Source organism: Camelus ferus, chromosome 11 (genome assembly GCF_009834535.1).
Source record: "Camelus ferus isolate YT-003-E chromosome 11, BCGSAC_Cfer_1.0, whole genome shotgun sequence".
Lineage (NCBI taxonomy): Eukaryota > Metazoa > Chordata > Mammalia > Artiodactyla > Camelidae > Camelus > Camelus ferus.
In genome coordinates this window covers 7,595,522-7,615,918 of record NC_045706.1, presented here as the reverse complement: position 1 = coordinate 7,615,918, position 20,397 = coordinate 7,595,522, and the positions used below count along the sequence as shown (strand labels likewise).

The following is a 20,397-nucleotide window of genomic DNA, read 5'->3' as shown; positions in this document are numbered from 1 at the left end:
TTATAAATACACTCAGATCTTCATATTGTAAAACTGCAGCTAAAGAGGCCATGGAAAATGGTTCCCAATTGTATGGGATAAGAAGCATGGTGTCTGAGGAATGAGGAATGATAAATTGATTATCGTGATGCAGCCACAACTGTGTGAATACATTAGACACGATGAATTGGGTATGGGAATTACATCTCAATAAAGCTGTTAAAAATTCCTTGGGAAAATTATTTCTAAGCTACCATCCAAGGGTGAGGTCAACAAAATGCATTTTCAGACATTCAAGGAACCCAAATTCGATCTCTTAAGCTCCTTTTCCAGAAGCTACGTACCACGAAAGCAACCAGAAAAAGACAGAGACATGGGATCTAAGGAGTGCACAACCCAGGAGCGATGGGGAGGGCGTTCCCACAGGCGTGGAGATGGGACAAGAGCTATGCAACAGGCCTGGAGACCAAACAAATTCAGACACCAGCAGAGGCCCGACGGCCCCAGGAGGGACAGCTCCAGGAAGAAAATGCAAGAGGGAATAATGGTTCATATTCAGGATACATTCAGAGATTTTCACATCTACCAGAAGGCTTTGGAATGAATTCATGAGAAGCACCTAGAAAACCAAGGAAACCATTCAAAAGCAGTGACTGTTACCTCCAGTAAAAGCAAAAAAAGCTGCACAGGAAATGAAATGTAATTATTGTATACTATGTGACCCCGCTATAGATTACAATGCAACAATACTCATGATGCAAAACTTAAATGCTGATTTAGCTAAAACTGATCATGTAACCCCTTTGAGAGGGTGGGAGGAGAGACAGAGACAGAAAAAAAGAGTGTGTGTGTGTGTGTGTGTGTGTTAGATGTACATCAGTAAGAGACAAATTCTCTCCTTTCATAGTAGAAAGTCAACAGATAATAACTAATTTTTTTAAAAAATCAAGAAAGAGTACTAAGCATTTTGCTCAGAAATACTGGGTTTAAGAAAATAAAATAGAAGAACAGCTAAAAGTCCTGCTGTAGTCACCTTGGGACACCAGGAATCAGGACCATGGGGTATGGGACACAGGCTACTATTTTTAATGATAAGCAGTGCTATTTGACTTCTTAAACTACACACACCATTCGTTAATTAGAAAACAAACCCCCAGATTTCTCTCTTTCTCTTTTCTGCCTCACCTCCCTGGCACCTTCTCAAATTTTCCACCCAGCTCAAGGCCATTTTCTTCCAATGCATGCATGAACGGAGGCCAACTTATATCTCAGCTGTAAACTGAAAGCAGGGTTGAAAAGCAGTTTCTTTTTTCTTTTTCTTTTAAGAGTTCGCATTTTACTATGTTACTCTGGAGAGAAAACCAGTGGAGTCTTATGTGAGTAAAACTGGAAAGCATTTTGCTTTTTACTTCCCATTGCCCGCCTTGTGTTCTAAACGTATTGCCAACTGACTACTCTGTTGGCATCGCTCATGTTATTTTTCAGACAGACTTTAAAGAAAAACCGGAGATCGGAAGGTTATTTCAAAAGAAGAAGAATAAAGATGTCTATGAAACTTAGCAAAGATTTCAACGTTTGAAAATGCTTAGAAAAATCATGGGTTCAGCACTCCCTCCACCTGGACTGGGGCGACTGTTGCATAAGGTGTCCCCCTAAACAGACAGATCTTGATGGAGAAGAGGATGCTTCCCACCAGGCACGAAAGATGGACTCAAGGAAGCAAAATCCACACCAGGAGATTCATGTGCTCTCATTTCCAGCTGGAGCATCCGGAGGGAGCAGGCAGAGCTGCTGCAGACAATTCCTGGTACTGGACGGCATCCTGGAAATGCACAGGAGACCCAGGCTCAAAGACTCGCTCTGCCACGTACTAACCATGCCTCCTCTGGCCCTTGCACTTCTCTCCAAGAGTAAGTTGCTAAATGCTACCTGCTAGGGATGCTGCGAGGAACAAAGTTAACACATTCGGTGCACTTAGTACTGAGGCAGCTCAACACGTGGTAGATATTTCCATCGTGCCTGGTTTTGTAATGAGACAAATGAGACATCGTCCAGCACTGAGTGACCCGAGGCATCAAAGGCTCGGCACCCAACTGACTGCCATTGGCCAGACGAGTGGAAGGGGCGGGGCCAAGGCGGAGGAAGACGCACCCTGAGGAATCCTGTCTTCCCCTATCTGAAAGCCTCCTTTGCTCCCACGTCAAAATTACCAAACATGGTTTGGAAATTTCTGCTGAGATGGATTGGACACCTACCAGAAATTCCAGGAAGACCAGAGGCTTCTGGGTAGAGGATGACGACAGGAAAACATTCATCTCCTGGACCGTCATTGTGACTTAACCACAATCCACAATGGATTTCACAATGTGGAGAATCCACTGGCTAGACTTCACACAGGCCTCTCACACCATGTGTTCCACACAGATATTCAGTGTGTGTATAATACACTCAGCAGAAAGAGAGGGAGGAATAATGCCATATAAGGCCCAAGTCACCTTGGTTCATATATGATGGTTTCCCACCATGTTAATGCTTGTACCACCAAGTCATGGCGGCCAAATGGAAGACACACTAACTCAGCTGAACACACAGGCCACAGAAGATTCCAGCATCGTGCTCAATGCTCATGGTCCCACCTTCCTCTCCACTCAGTTTGGCCACGTGCTCTGACTTGGATGTGTTTATTGCTTGGTTATTTACTATGTTAGTGCAGAAAGGACGTACGAAAGACAAGCAGCCAGAGCCCTCATCTCTGGCATCACAATATTTCACCAGAGTTTGCAGCTGCTCACCCACTCCTTGCCTTCAGACGGTGGTGCCTGTGTATCCCTGTCTCCATGAGCGTAACACAGCAGCCTCGACCCTTCCAAGCTCACTTCATCTTGTAGTTAAAAGTAGTGCCCTTTGTGCATCTGAATACAGATGTAGCACGTCTTTAGCATTAAGCATTTTTTGTTATGATTGTTGTCAGTTTTAGTTATGTTTTGGTTCCAAGTTGCGTGGGTTTAGTGAGGTCTGCCCAAATAAACTCTATTATTTTTAGCACACAATTTTGTAGAATGTGAGGTCTTTACAGACTGGTGTGTTCCATAGAAGGGGCCCTACGGGGCGAGAAGGGCACCATGGTTTTCTTCACAGCCTTCAGCTGCATCTGGGGTGAACATCTTCTGTGACCCTCACTCCCCCTCATAAAGCTTCATCTGGTCCCAGGAATCAGGACCATCCGAGTGTCACTGTGAACACCTACGGGATGCTGACTGTGGACCGGACACAGCTCTCACCACGTTATCTACTTTATTCCATTTAATCAACACCACAAGGTAAACGCTGTTATTACTCTCATTTTACCGGGAAGGAAGCAGAAGCACGTGAAGTCAAATCACTTGCTCTGGGAAAGTGGAGCGCTCTCCTGCCTCTCCTCTGCGAGACGATGCCACTGGACACAGACAGTTTAAGATGCTTCCCCAGCCATTAGAGGAGGAATGGGACCCCACGCCCGGACACCCTGGTTCCATTTAATCTGTCTTTAATAGCCAAAGAATAGGAAGAGTGGTTAAAAGATACCAAAGGTAACGGATTAGATAGAGTTTAGGAATATTTAATATGCAAAGGTAAACACTAAGAAAGATAATAGCTAATTAGCTAAAATTGGAAGGAGTTGAGGGAGAGGATAGGATTCAAAGAAGAACATAAATTTAATCATTGGTTCATAATAGGGTGTTAATAGATAGTCTCTGAAGAAATACTGTGTTAGGAATGTTGTGTAAAATTGAAGTCAGAGAGAGAGCCTAATTACAGCCCTTCCTGATTATGTGAGGACACACAACTCCACGGATACACACGAGGAACACACAAAGCGGTTCAGAAAGGTTGAAATGGAAGAATGGGCACCTAGATAGCAGCCAAGGCAAATACAGAGAAAACTGAGACAGCAAATGTAAAATCTGAATTTGGAATTCAGGGGGAAAAGACATTAAACCAGACAAACAGTGGCAATACAGGATTCCAAAAGACACAGCCCACAATAAGGCATTAAACAGTCATGAACGTCTATGCACTAAAACACGGCATCGACATTAACAAAACAAACTACAGAGGACACAAGGCGAGAGAGAGGGTCCCTCCAGGCCATGACGGATCATTAATTAGTATAAAGGAGACTAAATGCCATAATCAATAAGGTAAATCTAATTACTAGACATGGAGTTCTGTAGTCTGGAAACAAAAGTAGTCTTTCTATTCAAACATTCACGGAGCATTAAAAAAGACAACTGTCCCTATTTTAGATCTCAAAAGAAACTTCCAAAATATGAAATTAGGAAATAGAGATAATATTCTCTGACACAGTGGAAAATGTATAAAATTGAAAATCCAAAACCCTTTTGCCCCAGGCAATTTAAACCAGTGTCCTAAACACTCTTTGATGAAAGAGAAAATCGAAATCGAAACCACAGAATGTCTAGAAATCAATGATAAAAACGCTGTATGTCAGAACCCACAAGATGAAGATAAAGCAGTGCTCGGCACACATTTTCCACCTTACAAACTTACATCACTAAATAAGAGTGACAAAAATAAATTAAGAATTCAACTCAGGAAGTCAACAGAACAATAAAATAAATCTTAAAGAAGCAAAAGGAAAGAATCAATTTCACAAAGAGATTAACAAATTCAAAAACAGAAAAACAGAAGTAATAAATAATTCCAAGGAATGCTTGTTCTTTAAAAAAGAGGGGGGAAAATGATGAGAGAGATAAACTATTGGGTAACTTAATGAAGAAAAAGAGGAAGTTCACAAAATACTTTAAAATAATATGGATAAAATAATCATTGATCAGAAGAAATTAAAAGAACCTATAAGACAATTTGGCTGATTCCAGTAAAGCATATTTAAAACCACACATTTTCTAGGACAATAGGGTTTATCAAAACCAAGTGAAGAGACAGAAAATCTGAACAGCCTGAGTACCACAGCAGAAAAAGGGCCAGTCACCAAAGATCTCCCCTCCAGCCCCACTGAAACCTAATGCCGGACGTGTTCAAAGCACAGAAAAAGAAGGAAGTCTTCCCTCATTTGGAAGATTTGATACCAAAAAGTAACAAAGATTGTTCACAGAAAGGAAACATTAGCTTAATGTCACATCTGAATACTGATACAAAAATCCTAAATATAACATTATCAAACAATATCATTCACAATTGCTCAAAAGAGATGAAATTCTTAGGTATAAATCTAACAAAACATGTGCAGGACTCATGTGCTAAAAACTACAAAACGCTGATGAAAGAAACTGAAGAAGATCTGAAAAAACAGGAAAACATTCTGTGTTTATGGACTGGAAGACTTAACAAGGTAAAGTTGTCAGCTTTCCCCAAGCTGATACACAATTTAATGTGATTCTTTTTAAATCCCAGGGAGATTGTTTTTACAGATATAAACATGTGAATTTTGGAAGATTGTTTTTACAGATATAAACATGTGAATTTTGGAAGGACACAAACTTTCAGACCATAGCAGTTGGAGAAAATATGAAAAACAAATAACGTTGGGACATCCTAACAGCCACTTCAGGGTAAAAAGAGTTTGATCTATCACATATATCCTGCACCAAAATGTGTTCCATATGGTTCAAAGATTTCAATGTAAAATTTGAAATCATGAAAGTACTAGAAGAAAACATGGGGAAATTTACTTATATCTTCAGAAGGGACAAGGTCTTTTGAGGCAGGACATAAACCTTGAGAGACTGATGATGGTAATCATATAAAAATTCAAAAAATTTGTACACCAAAAGTACTCTAAGCAAAGTGGCAAGAAAGAGAAGAACTGGGGAAAATACGAGTAGCTCAAATCACAAAGAACCAGTTTTGAGTGGACTTAGGGTAAGACCTAGCGACACCTACTGGGGGGTCTAGCAAACTGGAGTTTTATGGCAATTGGCCTTGCTGGTCAGGTTCTTCTCTCCCTCCACCTCACAAGAGGGAGAATCTCCCTCCCCAAATCCTCGAAAATAATCACCATCAGCTTCGGGACAAACCACTGGATGCGGCAAGTGAGCATTCATCAACTGGAAGCCCGCTCCTGACCCACAGCCCCCGTCGTGAATAGCGCTGGGTGGCGTCCACTTCCTCGTACAAGGAGGAAAAGCACTATTGGATCCCTTTCAGTCAGAGGAGGAAGCATCCAACAGCCGCTCCTGGTTTTTAGCCCAGTTTTCTGCTGGAAGCTGGCAGCTTCCTCTTCCTGTCCATCACCTCCTTGACAGAGCTTAGCAGGCTCAGATCCTGGTGGTGGCTGAGTTATAACTCTGGGCAAGACCACCACTCCCCAGAGGCCTAAACTTGCCTTCTGTAGCTTCTAGAAACAATATGGGGGGTGGGGGAGGTTTCCCTTTGCACTTCAGTAAGCACTGCACGCCCGACGCGCAAGAGCGTAAGTGATGCTGGCTCTCCTTCTCTCCCCCCTCCCCCGGCTCCTGGAACCACAATCACCCAGTTAAATGGTTCTGCCACATTCTCAGTGCAGACAAATGTTGGACACTGAAAAGTCAGCCCATTGATTTACTGGATTTTTCACTTTGGACTGGTTACCATGGCTATTTGAGAATTCAGACCATAGGAGGGAATGCTATAAACTTAGAAATATTATCTATTTTCCATTACCTCCAGTAAAAATTGTCTACCAGGGAAAGAGAGGGAAAAAAAAATGCCAGTTTGGGGGCCAAGTCCAATAAATTTGGGTAAAGGGTGAGGCAGTTCCCAGTTAAGAAGTCTCACTGCAGAGAACTAAAAGATTTTTTTTTAAAAAAGGTATTTAAGGCCCTCCAAATCTGAAGGAGACACTTGAAAGATGAGGGGGGAAAAAAAACCCCAAAGAAATGGCTCACTGGAATCCTAAAGAATGGAGAGGAGAGGACTGGCCTGAGGCCGCTCAGCTGTGATGCATGGAGCCTGGCGCTGCCTGGCAGGCCCGGGCTGCAGCCCGAAGTGTCCAGCGTGGCAGGGCCTTGCATAAGGGAGCAGAGGTGGGGCAGCCAGGCCACCTGCGCGCCCTCGTGGCCTCTGGGCCTTTTGCCTCTGTGGGGCTATTAGTTGTCTGTGGCTGCTGTAAAATTACAGCAAACTTGGTGATTTAAACAAAACAGCACAGATTTACTATCTTATGGCTCTGGAGGTCAGAAGTCCTGAAATCAAGGTGTCGGCAGGGCTGTGTTTCCTCTGGAGGCTCCTGGGGAGAAGCTGTTTCCTTGGCTTCCAGAAGCTGCCCACGTTCCCTGCTCGCGGCCCCTTCCCCCACCTTCAAAGCCAGCAGCAGCGGCATCCTTCTCACACTGCCTTCCCTCCAGTTCTCTCTCCTCCTCCCTCCTCCACTTTGAAGGATCCTTGTGATCACCTGGGCCCCCCCCACATCATCCGGGTCCTCGCTCGACTTTGAGGTCAGCTGATTAGCAACCTTAATTCCACCCGCAACCTTGAGGCTTCTTTGCTATAAAACCTAACATATTCACAGTTTCTTGGGACTAGGACCTCTCCATGGAGGAAGAAGAGCCCCATTCCTCCATTTAAAAAAATTAAAAATCACATTTTATGACTCTGTTGGTATAAAGATGAATACATTAATGTTATATATTAAAACATTTCCTTTGACCCAAAAGTTCATTTACTTTCTCCAGATTATAAAAGTTCAACACTTTCTTGGGCCCCTAAAGGTCGCAAGGCCCCAGGCTCAGTGCCTGCTGTGTCTGATGGGTAAGTTAGCTCTGGGGACAGCCGCACAGTGTCCCTCAGAAAGTGCTGAGATGAAGTGCACACGAGCCCATTCACGGGCATGAGGAGAAAACCCTGAGTGAGAGCGGGGGGAGGAGGGGGCGGAAAGGACAAGCATTTTCACCCTGACGCAAAGAGAGAACCAAGTTCCTCGGGCTTTCCAAGCCTGTTTCCTCATCCACACAATGGGGACAAGAAGGGACATTCCTGGCAGAGTTACTGGGGATCCCACGTGAGCTAACACAGAACGTTCAGCAGCCCCAGTCTGGGCTTCTTATTTAGAGGAATTTCCTGTTGGCTGAATGTGTCCAACAAAAGACAGATGTGTCACAGGAAGACTTTCGCAAAATGTCAGTGTGACCCATTCGGTTCTGAAGTCTTTCTTGGGTGCCCTCGGGGGCACTGGGGGGCTCTGGAGGTTCAAGCTACGGACAGCCGGGGGGCTGGGGGCTCGGAGGCAGGCAGGGGGGAGATGAGGCCAGCTCATGAACACAAGCAGCCCCAGTTCATTGCGCAGCCGCTGTGTCCAGAACGTGCCAGTGCTTTCCATCCACATCCCACTGACCGCTCACAGGCTCTGCTTACCGACCAGCAAACTGACCACCCACCTCCTCGGGTGTCCTAAGACCACACAGAGGGAGCAAGGGCCACTAGGGAGAGGAGAGACTGTGGTCTGAGCACTCCAAGAGGGTTGGCTGGAGAGAAGAGAGAAGGATGGGGGGTGGGGGGAGGATGTGAGCAGGACCCTCCACCAAAGAAGGGAAGGAATCCTACGAAAACAGCAGCAAGGGCAGACCCTGTAGGGCGCTCACCACGGGCCAAGGACTGTCTTAACTGCCTGATATGTATTAACTCACGTAATCCTCACGGAGATCCCACGCGGCTGGCACTATTATTATCTTGATTTTATAGATGAAGAAACTGAGGCCCAGAAAGGCCCAGAAACACACCCAAGGGCATACAACTAGGGAGTCTGCAATCCAGTCTCACTCTGGAATCTGTGCTCTCATCCACTCTCCTATTCCAGGTGAGGACTTGGGAGTCTGAAAAAGAGGGACATGAAAGGAATACAGAAGCTGTGTCCCCACAGGGTGTGGCTTGCTTCCTCTCAGTGTTTTATGCACTCACTAAAGAGGCCCCTCTGGTGGGCGACTCTGGGCTGGTGGGGGCTGTCCAGACTCAGGAGAGGAGAGAATCAGGACATGATCTGAGCCACTTTGAAAGACGGGCAGGGGTGGCAGGGCAGTCACAGAGACCTTCCCTGGGCAGGGCACTGATCTAGCACTGGGGATTCAGTGGCAAACAAGAGCCTGCCCTGTCTGCTTCCTGAGAGTGACATCAGTGCAAGCACAAACAAATAAACAGGGAATCAAATAAAGCCAAGTGAAGACCCAGGGCGATCGAGAGTGAGCTGCAGAAGGATGGTCACAGAAAGCCACTGAATGCAGGGAGGGCTGAGCCTTCAGGCAGAGGAAATAGCAGGTGCAAAGGCCCTGAGGCAGAAGCATGCTTGCAGTATCTTCAGAACAAAGAGGAACCTCCTGGGCTAAGAGTGATCGAGCAAAGGGAAGGAGGTCAGACAGACAGTGGGAGCCAGTCCACACAGGACCCTGTGGGTGCAGGTGTGGGAGCATTCTGTGCGTTAAGCAGGGGAAGGCACCCACTGAAGGAATGTTCTTTCTCCAGCAGGAATAGATGACAGAAAAGGTGGGTGTGCCCAGCAACCTTCTGGACGGTCTCCTGGGGAGTCAGACACAGAGGACAAGGACCCTTAATAAAGCAGAGTGGAAGCTTCATCTCCAGGAAAGAGTTCCAGAGTTGTTTCCTTTTCAGAGATTTTCCCTTCAGAGAAATTATTCCTTAGTCTCTGGCACCCAGAGAACCAAGTATGAGCCATAGAGCCGTAAGGCAGAGCTTTATTTAATTCCAGATAACTCCCTGCATGGCGGAAATAACACAAAGTGAAGAAATGACTGCATGTCTGGCCTTCTACTTGAACTTGGAGATGTTTTCATTGAAACCCCTCCATTTTAGCCAAACTCAGAGGTTCAAAAACTGACAGTTTTCAAAGAGGTTAGAAAGGAGTTTGGAAACTTGTCTCCGCCGTCCCCCACAGGTGCCGAACACTCCCTTTTGCCCATAAGCGAGTAGACACAGAAGGACGTGTTCTGCAAACAGGCACACTCCCTCCCGAGGAGACGAGCAGATGGGGCCCCAGGGCCTCCCTCTAAGCCCTGACTCCAGGGGCTGCCAGCGTCCTCAGCGCTCCCAGCCGGGCCCCGGCGCCCCTCCCGTCTGCGCCCTGGCAGGCTGCTGCGGTCCGGGAGCCCAGAATGCAATGGATCAGTCCTCTGGGAGTGGAAAACCAGACGAAGCTGAAGAGAAAGGGAGGGACGGGGTGCACACGTCTCACTGTGGAAACCAGAGGTCCAGGGACCGGGCAGAACCCCTGGCCAGGAAGGTGCTGGGCAGGTTCCGGGCAGGTTCCATCTCCATCCGCCGTCTCCGGATCAACCTCCTCCAGCCGCTTCCGTGTGTGCCTCTGCCTCTTCTCACACAGACCCCACAGCTCCTCAGCTGCCTCCCACCCCTTCTCCCGAGCTTGGGTCCAGCGTGACTTGGAGATTCTTCCAACAGGAACAGCACTGAGCAGCCAACCCACAACCTCAAGATTCCAACATCTGCTCCTCTCCAACCCTCTCCCCATCCCTCCCTGACCCCAGTCATCACCTCTGCTGCCCCCCGCGGAGTCCCCGGATGGCCAGTGTCCTCTGCTTCCAAGTTTCTATCCCTTCTGAAGCCTCATCTCCCCCACGGGCTCTTTTAACTTGACCTCAGCTTCCAGGGAATCAGCCCTCTGGCTCTGGCTCCTTCCTGACCAGCTCTGGATTTCAACATCAGAACCCTTTACTCCGAACTCTGTGTGTCCTAAAAGGTCCCCTGATGCCCTTGTCCCTGGACCCCCTCCAGCTGCACTGCCATCAACTCTACCGCCCCCTCAGTGGAGAACTGGGTGCCAAATGGGACCCTTACAATTCCGTGAGCTCAGGACGCCAGCCAAGCCCTCCCAGCAACAGCACAGATAATCTCCAATAATCTCCCTGTCCTTTTTCTTGAAGTTTCCAACCCCTAAATCTGCCATACTCACTGTTGGCAGAGGATCTGCCCCCTACTTCACCAAAAATAGAAAACCCTTACTGCCCCACTCTACCGTCTCAGGACCAGGAGATGCTCCACCTTCCAGGAGGAGCCCCTGCACCATGTCAGCCCCACTACTTACCACCGCCCGCGCCCCTCAGGGACCAGCCCCATCAGCCACCTGCCCCTCCTATGAGCACAGCTGTCTCCAGGAAAAGAGCAGGAGAATGGCCTTTCCTTGACCTTGTTTCCCTCTGGTTTGGGAACCGCATCTGCTCCTTTGCTTCACCATCAGAATTCCCAAAGGGGAAGCCTACATTCGGAGTCTCGGCTAAGACTTTGCACTTGACCAACAGAAAACCAAGCCTCTGCAGGCTGGGGCTGTCTCATCTCCATCTCTGTGTCCTCAGCCACAAGCCCGGCTCACAGCTCACGCCATTCATCTTGCTCTCGTTAGCCTAACTGCTTTTACAAAATCCAGCCAACCAGTCAAACTTTCCCCAGCCCTCACCTTACAAACCTGTCGACCAAATCGCTGCTTCTCTTTAAGGACACATTTACAGACTGAGAGAGGATGAGAATTCTTCTGTTTATCAAATAATTAAAATTTAAAACATTTGGTTACTTTAAATCGCCTGTATTTTGCCCACGTCATTAGAAGCATCTGTTCATCCCAGGCAGAATAATTAACTTTTCAATCATCACGTTGGTTATAATTGTAACGCTCACAGACCTAGCATACTTTCTGAAATCAGGAAAGTGAAAGACTGGCTTTTACTAGTATGTTAACGTTTCACTAAATTGCAGCGCAGTGGGGAAGGATCGTTTATATTAGTGAGAAACACAAGCTATTCAATATCATGAAAACAATTATATTTTATTACTTTCAAACATCATGAATTATTTGAAAATTATTAAAACTAGAAGACAGAGGTTTTCATAAACTTGGTTATTAACTAGTCATGGACCATGGCTAAGTGTCATGACCTGCCTTCAGATCGTCACATCCTTTACACCTGACAACAGCCCTCCTGTTGCCATCCCACGTGTGTTCTGTGCTAATTCTAGCGGACCTGTCAATACAGTGCATTCTTCCACCAGACTGAGAGCTCCCTGCAGGCAGGCCACTTCCTGTACAGAGTGCTCAAGGGTTAAACAGATGAAAAGGATGTCCAGAACAAATTAGACGATGGATATTCATTGAAAAGTACCAACTATAAAGGTTTCAGAAATGAAAAACATTAATAGGGTTCTTAAATATATACATTGTAACTCCAAAGTGCCTGTACATTCTAAAAACCAGGCAGACAATATTCATAAAAAGCAATAACCATTTGGCCAACCCTAAGGAGTCATCGCGCCATTTCCCTTCTATTTCTACAATATCGCCAACCAAAACGCAGCATGCTGAGAGGCGGGTATGTTCTGCCCATTTAACTAGAAAAATCAAACTCTTAATTCCAGCTCTTGCTATTGCTTGCTTGGTTTGAATCCCACGTCTGCCTGAATTCCACGCAGGATTCAGGAAGAAGCAATCAGAACCTGGAGCTGGCAGGATTGTAACCTGCAGAGAGGCACTTTTCTGCTGATTAATGTGTTCGTTACACAGAGATACTTGGATGAATGCGTCCTCTGAGGATGCCCCCATGATGGGGAGAGGGGAGGGCCAGGCAGGCAGCGCTTCCCTACCCCTGCCACCAGATTCACAAGAAGCAGCCTCACCTGTCCGTATGCTTCAAATCTTTCCAGGAAAGACTTTATATGAAGGAAGATCTGTAGACAAAAATAAAGCCTGAAAGCCGCTGTTTCTAGATAAACCCAAGGAGGTGCAGAGGGAAGAAAGTACCATTTGTTGAGCACTTATTATGTGCTGGGCAATTTTAAAACATCATAACGTAACTGCATTTAACTTTCAGCACATCTTTTTGAGCTGGATTGTAGTTAACCCATTTTAGAGAAGAGCAAATTGAGGTTTGGGGAAGAGAAATCTCATAGACAGCAGGAGTCAGCCATGGTGTGGTTCCAAAGCCACACTGTTCTACGTGCCTCCATCTCTAGAAATCCTTTTCACTTCTCAACCTCTTTCCACGACCCCTTCCTTCTTCCCCTTACAACTGAAGCCTGCTCTCAGTCATTAACACTCATAAATTCACTCGTCACCATTCGGTGTCAATGAGTCTTTGTCAAGTTTTACTTCCTAACAATTTTCATTCATTAAAGAATCATCGATTGACAATGTATTAGATGCCTGGTATTTACTGGACAAGGGCCCAGAAACACAGACTATCAAGGCATTGTCTGTATCAAATACTCACAGGTTAGTGCGGAAAACTACAGAAAGCAACAAATAGGAATATTAAAAATGGTACCATAGATGGCTGAACCGGGAACAGTGCGGGGACAGAGGCCACGGGAGAGGCGAAGAGGGACAGCTCCTATCTTTACTATTAGTATTCGGTGATATCTGTTGTTGGCATGTTTTCTGGTCAGACCGGAAGAGACCCCAGTGCCCCCAGCGTTATTCATGCCTCTGGGGAAAAGGGCTCAGATACCAAAATGCACCCTGGTCCATTTCCTCTTCCTCCTTAGTGCAGACAGTCCTATTCCAGGAGGTGAGATAAAGTGAAACTCATCACATTTCTTTTCATTGTCCTTGACTTGAAATACATTTAGACATTAAAAAAAAAAAAAAAAAAAACCTGACTCTTACAAGCAATTCTATCCCTTGTCTCCCTCTTAGATGCTCCCTTCCTGGGTTAAGTCAAAGAAAGATATTGTTCCACTGCAATTTCTTATTCACCCCAAGCCCTCTTGTGTTTCTAGCAGAAACAGAATGCGAGCGGTACTCCTACCCTGCTCTGTCTTTCTAATCCAGTAATAATCCAACTGCTGAATCCCTAATGATACTGATTACAGAGGTTAATATGCAAGCATTAAGGTGAAATTCCTGCTCTCATGCCATGGACAATCTCAGCTCGGTCTTTCTTTCCAAGTTTCTATTCTCTTGAGCAATTCAACTTTTTTCCTTCTAAAGTTCTCGCCTTTCAGAATCTAAACAGCAAAAACAATTGTTATGGTAATAAGGTTCTGACTGAAGCAAAACTGCAGACCACAGAGCAAAACTCAGCCTCTAGGAACACATCCATAAGTGCTACTGAAAAGTAAAGTGAACAAGATGTGACACACAAAGCAGCACAAACACATAACCAAACGACGTCAGTGTGCACACGTTATCCCAGCTCCGGAAATGTATTCGAGGGAAATAATTCAAAGGAAGAAAAAAAGAAGGTAAATGCTTTCCTACCAAATGAGGTGTGATCGTAGAAACAGGAGATGGTGATAGAGGCATGGCTGAGTAAATTACAGGCTATTAAAAATGATCATTAAGAAGTCTGAGTAACAGCATGAAAAATGTTACGGATACGTCTTCACGTTAAAAATAACAATGGCGTATGTACTATGATTACCGATACACAGAAAAATTATGTCTGCCTAAGGACAGCGGGTTCCTGGGTAATGTTTTTAAACGTCGTTAGACGTTACAGTGTTGTCTTCACAATAAAAAAAAAAGGTCCCGAGGAAAACAGATGATGAGTCATTGCCTGACAACTGTCGTTTTGTAAGAAAGTCCCCTTTATGGTCACAACGACAGGCAGTTAAATGTGAGCACAGGTGCCAGGTTCCCTTTTCGTATCCCAGTTTACTTACTGATTTCCAGGAGTTAAAATTAATCTCATCGACACATTACAGACAGTTTTACTTGGGTGTCAACAGGTAATTAGTAAAACCTGAATGGGACCAAGACATGGGATTTGCAAGTGCAGTGTAGACGGGGCGGGGTGGGGGAGGGGTGAGGGGCAGGAGGATGCTTAGCTGACCAGATCCGTGGTCAGTTTCCCAATGTCTAAATGCAGGGCATCGGTGCTCTTGGCTTCTCAGGGTAGACAGACGTTAGTGGAACTGAAAATTTCTCGTCTAAATTTAGAAAACCAAGGTCCTGCAGCCCGTCCCAGTCCTTGCCTCGGCCCCGCCTCTGCATGTTTGCTGTTCACAGGACTCGAGCCACAGGACCACCCCGCAGAGGCAGCCCTGCCTCTGTCTCCACCACCGGCCCTGGGCTGAGGTGGAAAGGTTTTGTTTTGTTTGCATATACATTTCTTGCTTATTGTACTAAAATGTACATAACATAAAATACATCATTTTCATCATTGGTAAGTGCACAACTCTGGGGCATCAAGTGCATTCACACTGTTGTACAACCATCATCTCCATCCGTCTCCAGACACTTTCACCATTCCAAACTAAACTCCACATCCACTGAACAAAAACACCCCATGCTCCCTCCCCTAGACCCTGGAAGCCCCCGTTCTGCTCTGTCTCTATGAGTTTGGCTATTCTTGGAACCTCATGTAAGTGGATCCTACAGTGCTTGTCCTTTTGTGTCTGGTTTATTGCACTCAACATACTGTCCTCAGAGCTCATCCAGGTTGTAGCATGTCTCAGAATTTCCTTCCTCTTTAAGGCTGAATAATATTCCATTGTGTGTACGTACAATGAGATGGAAAGTTCTAAGGGGCTACAGTCCATCTCTCTTGAGATTACAATGGTGACTGACTCAGTCCTGCTTCAAGCTCAAATCTGAAAAACATGTTTCCATCTCACTCTCAGGCCCACACTGGCTTCCCCTTCAATTCTACCACTCCTCTAGTAGGTCATTACTTGGGAACCTGCTTAGACGTCATCTTTCCTCCCATAGTCTGTAGAAAGATTCATACCTTCTAGGCCAGGACAGTGGCTGGAGCCTGTTACCTGTCGCTCACTGCTTGTACAGAGCTCCTACCTTGAGCCGTGTTCAGTCCACCAGTCAGGGCACCAAGAACTCGCCCCAGATCCAAGATGGCAGCTCCCGGCCTAAACCGCACTGTTTTGATAGCACCTTCGTCTACTGAGCACAACCTGTGGCCCCCTCTCCCTGTTCCTGCACCAGGGGAAGGTGTTATTCCAAAACATGTGCCTTCCTGGCACGTCTGCGGCAAACCCAGGCTCCCATCCTCACTGCACCTTCTTCCCTTCCACTGCCCATCACCAGATGCCTCTCTGCAACTTCCCTGACTCTGTCTAAACCCTGGGACTTTAGACCCAAGGCCCAGAGTCTAGGAAGCCCAGGTTCAGCCACACTTACAGCCAGAGTGAGTTCCTCCCTTGAGTGATGACACCAGTGAATCTGGTCAGACGTCTGGCGTCCACTTCAATCCACTGACGGAGGTCATTCCTCCCTGCGCACCAGGCCCCGTCATAAAAATCATTTTCATTAATACCCGCCTGAAAAGAAAGAGAGGAGTGTTCTTCAGAAAGACCCAGAATAGAAAATTAAGACAAAATTTTTATGAGACTTTGAGGGAGGGGGATGGAGGGGATAGAAGAGAATGAGGAAGGAGATAAAGAAAAAAATCAGTGTGCCCTGAATTCCTGATTCTAAGTCATAGAAAGGAGTTGCTTATTATTAACAAGTTGGAAATGTTCCAATATGATGTGTCCTCCTCTTGCCCCGTGTGAAAGATGAGATTTAATGAGTTCTCCGATTACTCATTCATCCAACAGACACAGACCGTCTCCTCCGTACCAGCCTACACACGCCAGGTGCTGGGAGTACAAGGTGAGTCGTTCCCTCCTGGAACCTCAAGATCCAGGCAGGAAGAAAGACATGAAAATAGAACACAACAGGGCACGTGTTATTTCAGGAATAGGAGCAAACTGCTCGGGGAGCGTTCAGGCAGAGCACAGAGCTTCGGCCGGGGGAGAGCACGGACAGAAAGCCCCAAGGCAGAGGCGATATTTTAACTGGGTGTTGAAGGTTGCGTTTTTCTACTAAAAATTTATTTATTAGCATTTAAGTCATTTCATGGGTTTGCATATCAGCTGCTATTGCTACCAAAGATTCTCTTGATCTGAATTGACAAGGGAGCTGAAGTTTCTGCTCTGGAATTTTCCCTATATTATCACCATCTGAAGAGACAATTCCCTGATCTTAGGAAACAAAAGGTGAGCAGAGAAACTTCCTAATTTACTAAGACCCTTTCTGCATTCATCCCGTTTTCCCCAAGGCTATTTTACAAGTACGTCATCAGACGAGAAAAAGTCTAAACGATATTCAAGAAATAAAAATAACAGGCCGGCGGAGTGGGTGTAGCTCAGTGGTAGAGCACATGCTTAGCATGCATGGGATCCTGGATTCAGTCCCCAGTACCTCCATTAAAATAAATTAAATAAAAACCTAATTACCCCCCCCCAAAAAAAAGACTGATTAAAAATAAATTAATAAAATAATAAAAGATTAATTTAAAAAAATGATAGGCCAGCCCATCTTCCCTAGCTCTGAGTATTTTCAGCTTAAATTCTGCGACAGCTTTACTTTGAATGGCCAACAGTGATGAGAAACTCAGAGCCCAGCTATAGGAAAAGAACAGCTGGGTTCAGGGTCCCACTAAGCAGAACTCACCCACCACTGCACCAGCTAACAGAAGGCTTGCATCAAGACCAACACAGGGTATGCATTCCCAGTCCACTCCAGAAACAATCTTGAAAGAGCTTTGAAAGCAAATGTCAGAATGCTAACTCATATGGTCTTCTGCAAGCACTGCCGTTTCAAACACAGGTGAATAAAAAAGCTGTCAGTCAACATTCTCCAGAAACCCAAGCTCTCGATTAACCAGCACCTCCATGTCTGGTGGTGCACGAGGTGTCTGTAATAAGGACCTAGAGGTGCTGCAAGGTTCCGCCTTCTAGAGCCATCAAAGAAAGGCTAAATTCTGCAAGTGTGTGTTACTGGTCCTTACCTGTGCTTCAGTGCGTTTTGTTAAAGTGATGGCAACTCTTAAGTATAACCTCTCATTTCCCAACAAGGCCAGTCAGCAGGGAGCTCACCATCCCAGCCTAAAGGGTATCATTACACCACTGCTCCCTTCCTTCACCTGAGGCACTTATCCCCCGCAAGGGAGGAGACCTGCAGCACAGTAATGACCTACAACATCACAGTTCATCTTCTTTCAAGAAACCATAACACATGCTGCGTTTTTGTTGTGTTTCCTCTTTTCTCATAAGTCGCCCATGAGACTGGTGCTTAGAATAGTTCCATTCATTTACCGAAATTAACCTTCACCTTGCCTCTGACAAATGTCAAGTAATGGCCCAGGCAATAGGAATACAAAGGTAGACACCACGGGCCGCCCTGCCTTCCCAGAGCTCAGGACAGGCAGACGGACTGAGGCCCTCCTGTGGTCTCGTGTCTTGGTCTTGGCATCTCCAGATCACCCACTGCACAGTGCGCAGATTAAGAGCTTGTGCTCCCAGGTCCCATCTGGGTGTGAATTTCAGCTCTAAAACCCCCATCCTGTATAAACTCAGGCAGTTTGCTCACATGCTCTGTGCCTCTGTTTCCTCACTGTTCAAAGTGGGCGCAGTGATCATTTCTGCTTTCAACAAGGCCTGGCACTTAGTTCGCATGGGCTCAAAAAGAATTGAATACTCAACACATGTTAGTTATCAGTACATCTGAAACAATGAATATTTCGTACATCACGGAAATATGGGTGTTTTCGAATTAATTCACATTTTACAAAATGCTAGGGAATTGCAATACTATTCCAGTTAATTGATGTCACATTTTCTACCACCCCAAATATCCAGAATAGAGTTATAAAATCTAAAAAACGAGGAGGCCCACTGTCTAAAGTTCTCAACAGGAATCCATACTGCACCCCCTCCCTCCCCAGGGGATATCTGACAATGTTTGGAAGGGTTTGGGGCTGTCACAACTCAGGGAGGTGTGTGCAACTGGCAACTAACAGGCAGAGGCCAGAGATGCTGCTGAACATTCTACAATGCACAGGACAGCCCCCGTCACAAGGAGTTGTCCAGCCCAAAATGCCAATCGTGCCGAGGTTACAAAAGCCGGCTCATGGGCTAAGCAGACAAGAAAGAGCTGCCACGCAGCCCAGGATGTTTACCCCTGTGGGATCACGGAAGCTTAGAGCAGGTGGTCTCATGCCATTTGACCCAAGTCTACAAACTGGGATCTGTAAATTGAATTCTACAGTTCCTGGTTTTGCCAGCCTGGATATTTAGCTTCTGCTCCAATCTCAGTTCTTTCTAAGCATACTAGACAGACAATTAAATGTAATAAGGTGTCAGGGGATTGAAGAGCTGAAGCTGACTCTTTGGGAAATGACATCCACCTCTGCAAAATCAATTACGAATTTATAAAGCAAGCGTCCAGGAGAATTCAATAAAAGAGGAGACGCCAGCCCTAGAGATGTCACCAAATTATACCAGGGTGCCAAAAATGATATTAGTAAAATGTCTGAGAAACCAAGAAACATATATCCTTTTCTGTCTAATAATGCAGAGAAATACTTCATAAATTTTGGAGGAATTTCAATCAGAAGTTGTTGAAATAAAAGGCTTGATTCCTTAGTCTAGTTTTGAAAACCCCACTCACATGGAATGATTATTTGTACTACAGCACCAAATATATTAAGAATTAACGTTATTTTCTCAAGGCAATTGTTACAGGCATCATTTCTTTACCTTTAAAAGTCCCCACCAATGAATCTAACAGACTACATTTCATGTAAGATAAACGTGGGAATTATTAATTCTATAACAAACAGAAAACCTGACACTACCCATTTAAGATCAATCAAATAGGATTTTTCTGTTTCAAAATGATGGAGTAAATATGTTGGTTTGTTTATGTTATTTTCTCAAAAACTCCACCAAACAAAGAAAATAAGATAAAGAAATACAACCCCTGATCTCTGATAAGACTAGGAGACATTTGTCATGCCCAAATTACTACATATGAAGGCAGAAATTAGATGGAGGAATCTTGAATGACTCAGCAAGAGAAGGAAGTGCTGACTTAGGACGAACACACCAAGGAGAAGCCACAAAGAACCCAAGAAAGCACAGAAACCAGATTCTCGGGCATCCTGGAAGGTGAGAGTGAGGCAGGGCTGAAAACGGGGCATTGATTCAAACTGTGTATTAACAAATCTAGATTCTCATGTCCCCATCCTCACTCTGCAGAAGACCTGAATTTTTTCTCTTAAAAAAATTCAAAAAGACACATGCATCCCAATGTTCATAGCAGCACTATTTACAACAGCCAAGACATGGATACAACCTGAACGTCCATCGAAAGATGATTGGATAAAGAAGTTGTGGTACATTTATATAATGAAATACTACTCAGCCGTAAAAAATAATAAAATGCCATTTGCACCAACATGGATGAACCTGGAGATTGTCATACTAAGTGAAGTAAGTCAGACAAAAAAAGAAAAATACCATATGATATCACTTATGTGTGGAATCTAAATTAAAGAAAGACAAACAAACTTATTTACAAAACAGAAGCAGACTCACAGACATAGAACACAAACTTATGGTTATGGGGGGGGCAGGCAGGAAGTGGGTGGGAAGGGATAAACTGGGAGTTTGAGATTTGTGGAT

The 20,397-nt window shown here is 45.3% G+C and overlaps 1 protein-coding gene across 2 annotated transcripts in view; it reads right to left on the bottom strand.

Annotated features, from left to right (window-relative positions):
• CPXM2 (carboxypeptidase X, M14 family member 2) overlaps window positions 1-20,397 on the bottom strand; it is a 121,008-nt gene that overhangs the window by 58,234 nt on the left and 42,377 nt on the right. For both annotated transcript variants that reach the window (XM_032490707.1, XM_032490708.1), the window contains one exon: window positions 16,067-16,206. In XM_032490707.1, the coding sequence (XP_032346598.1) occupies window positions 16,067-16,206 (140 nt within the window). The remainder of the gene's footprint in view (window positions 1-16,066; window positions 16,207-20,397) is intronic.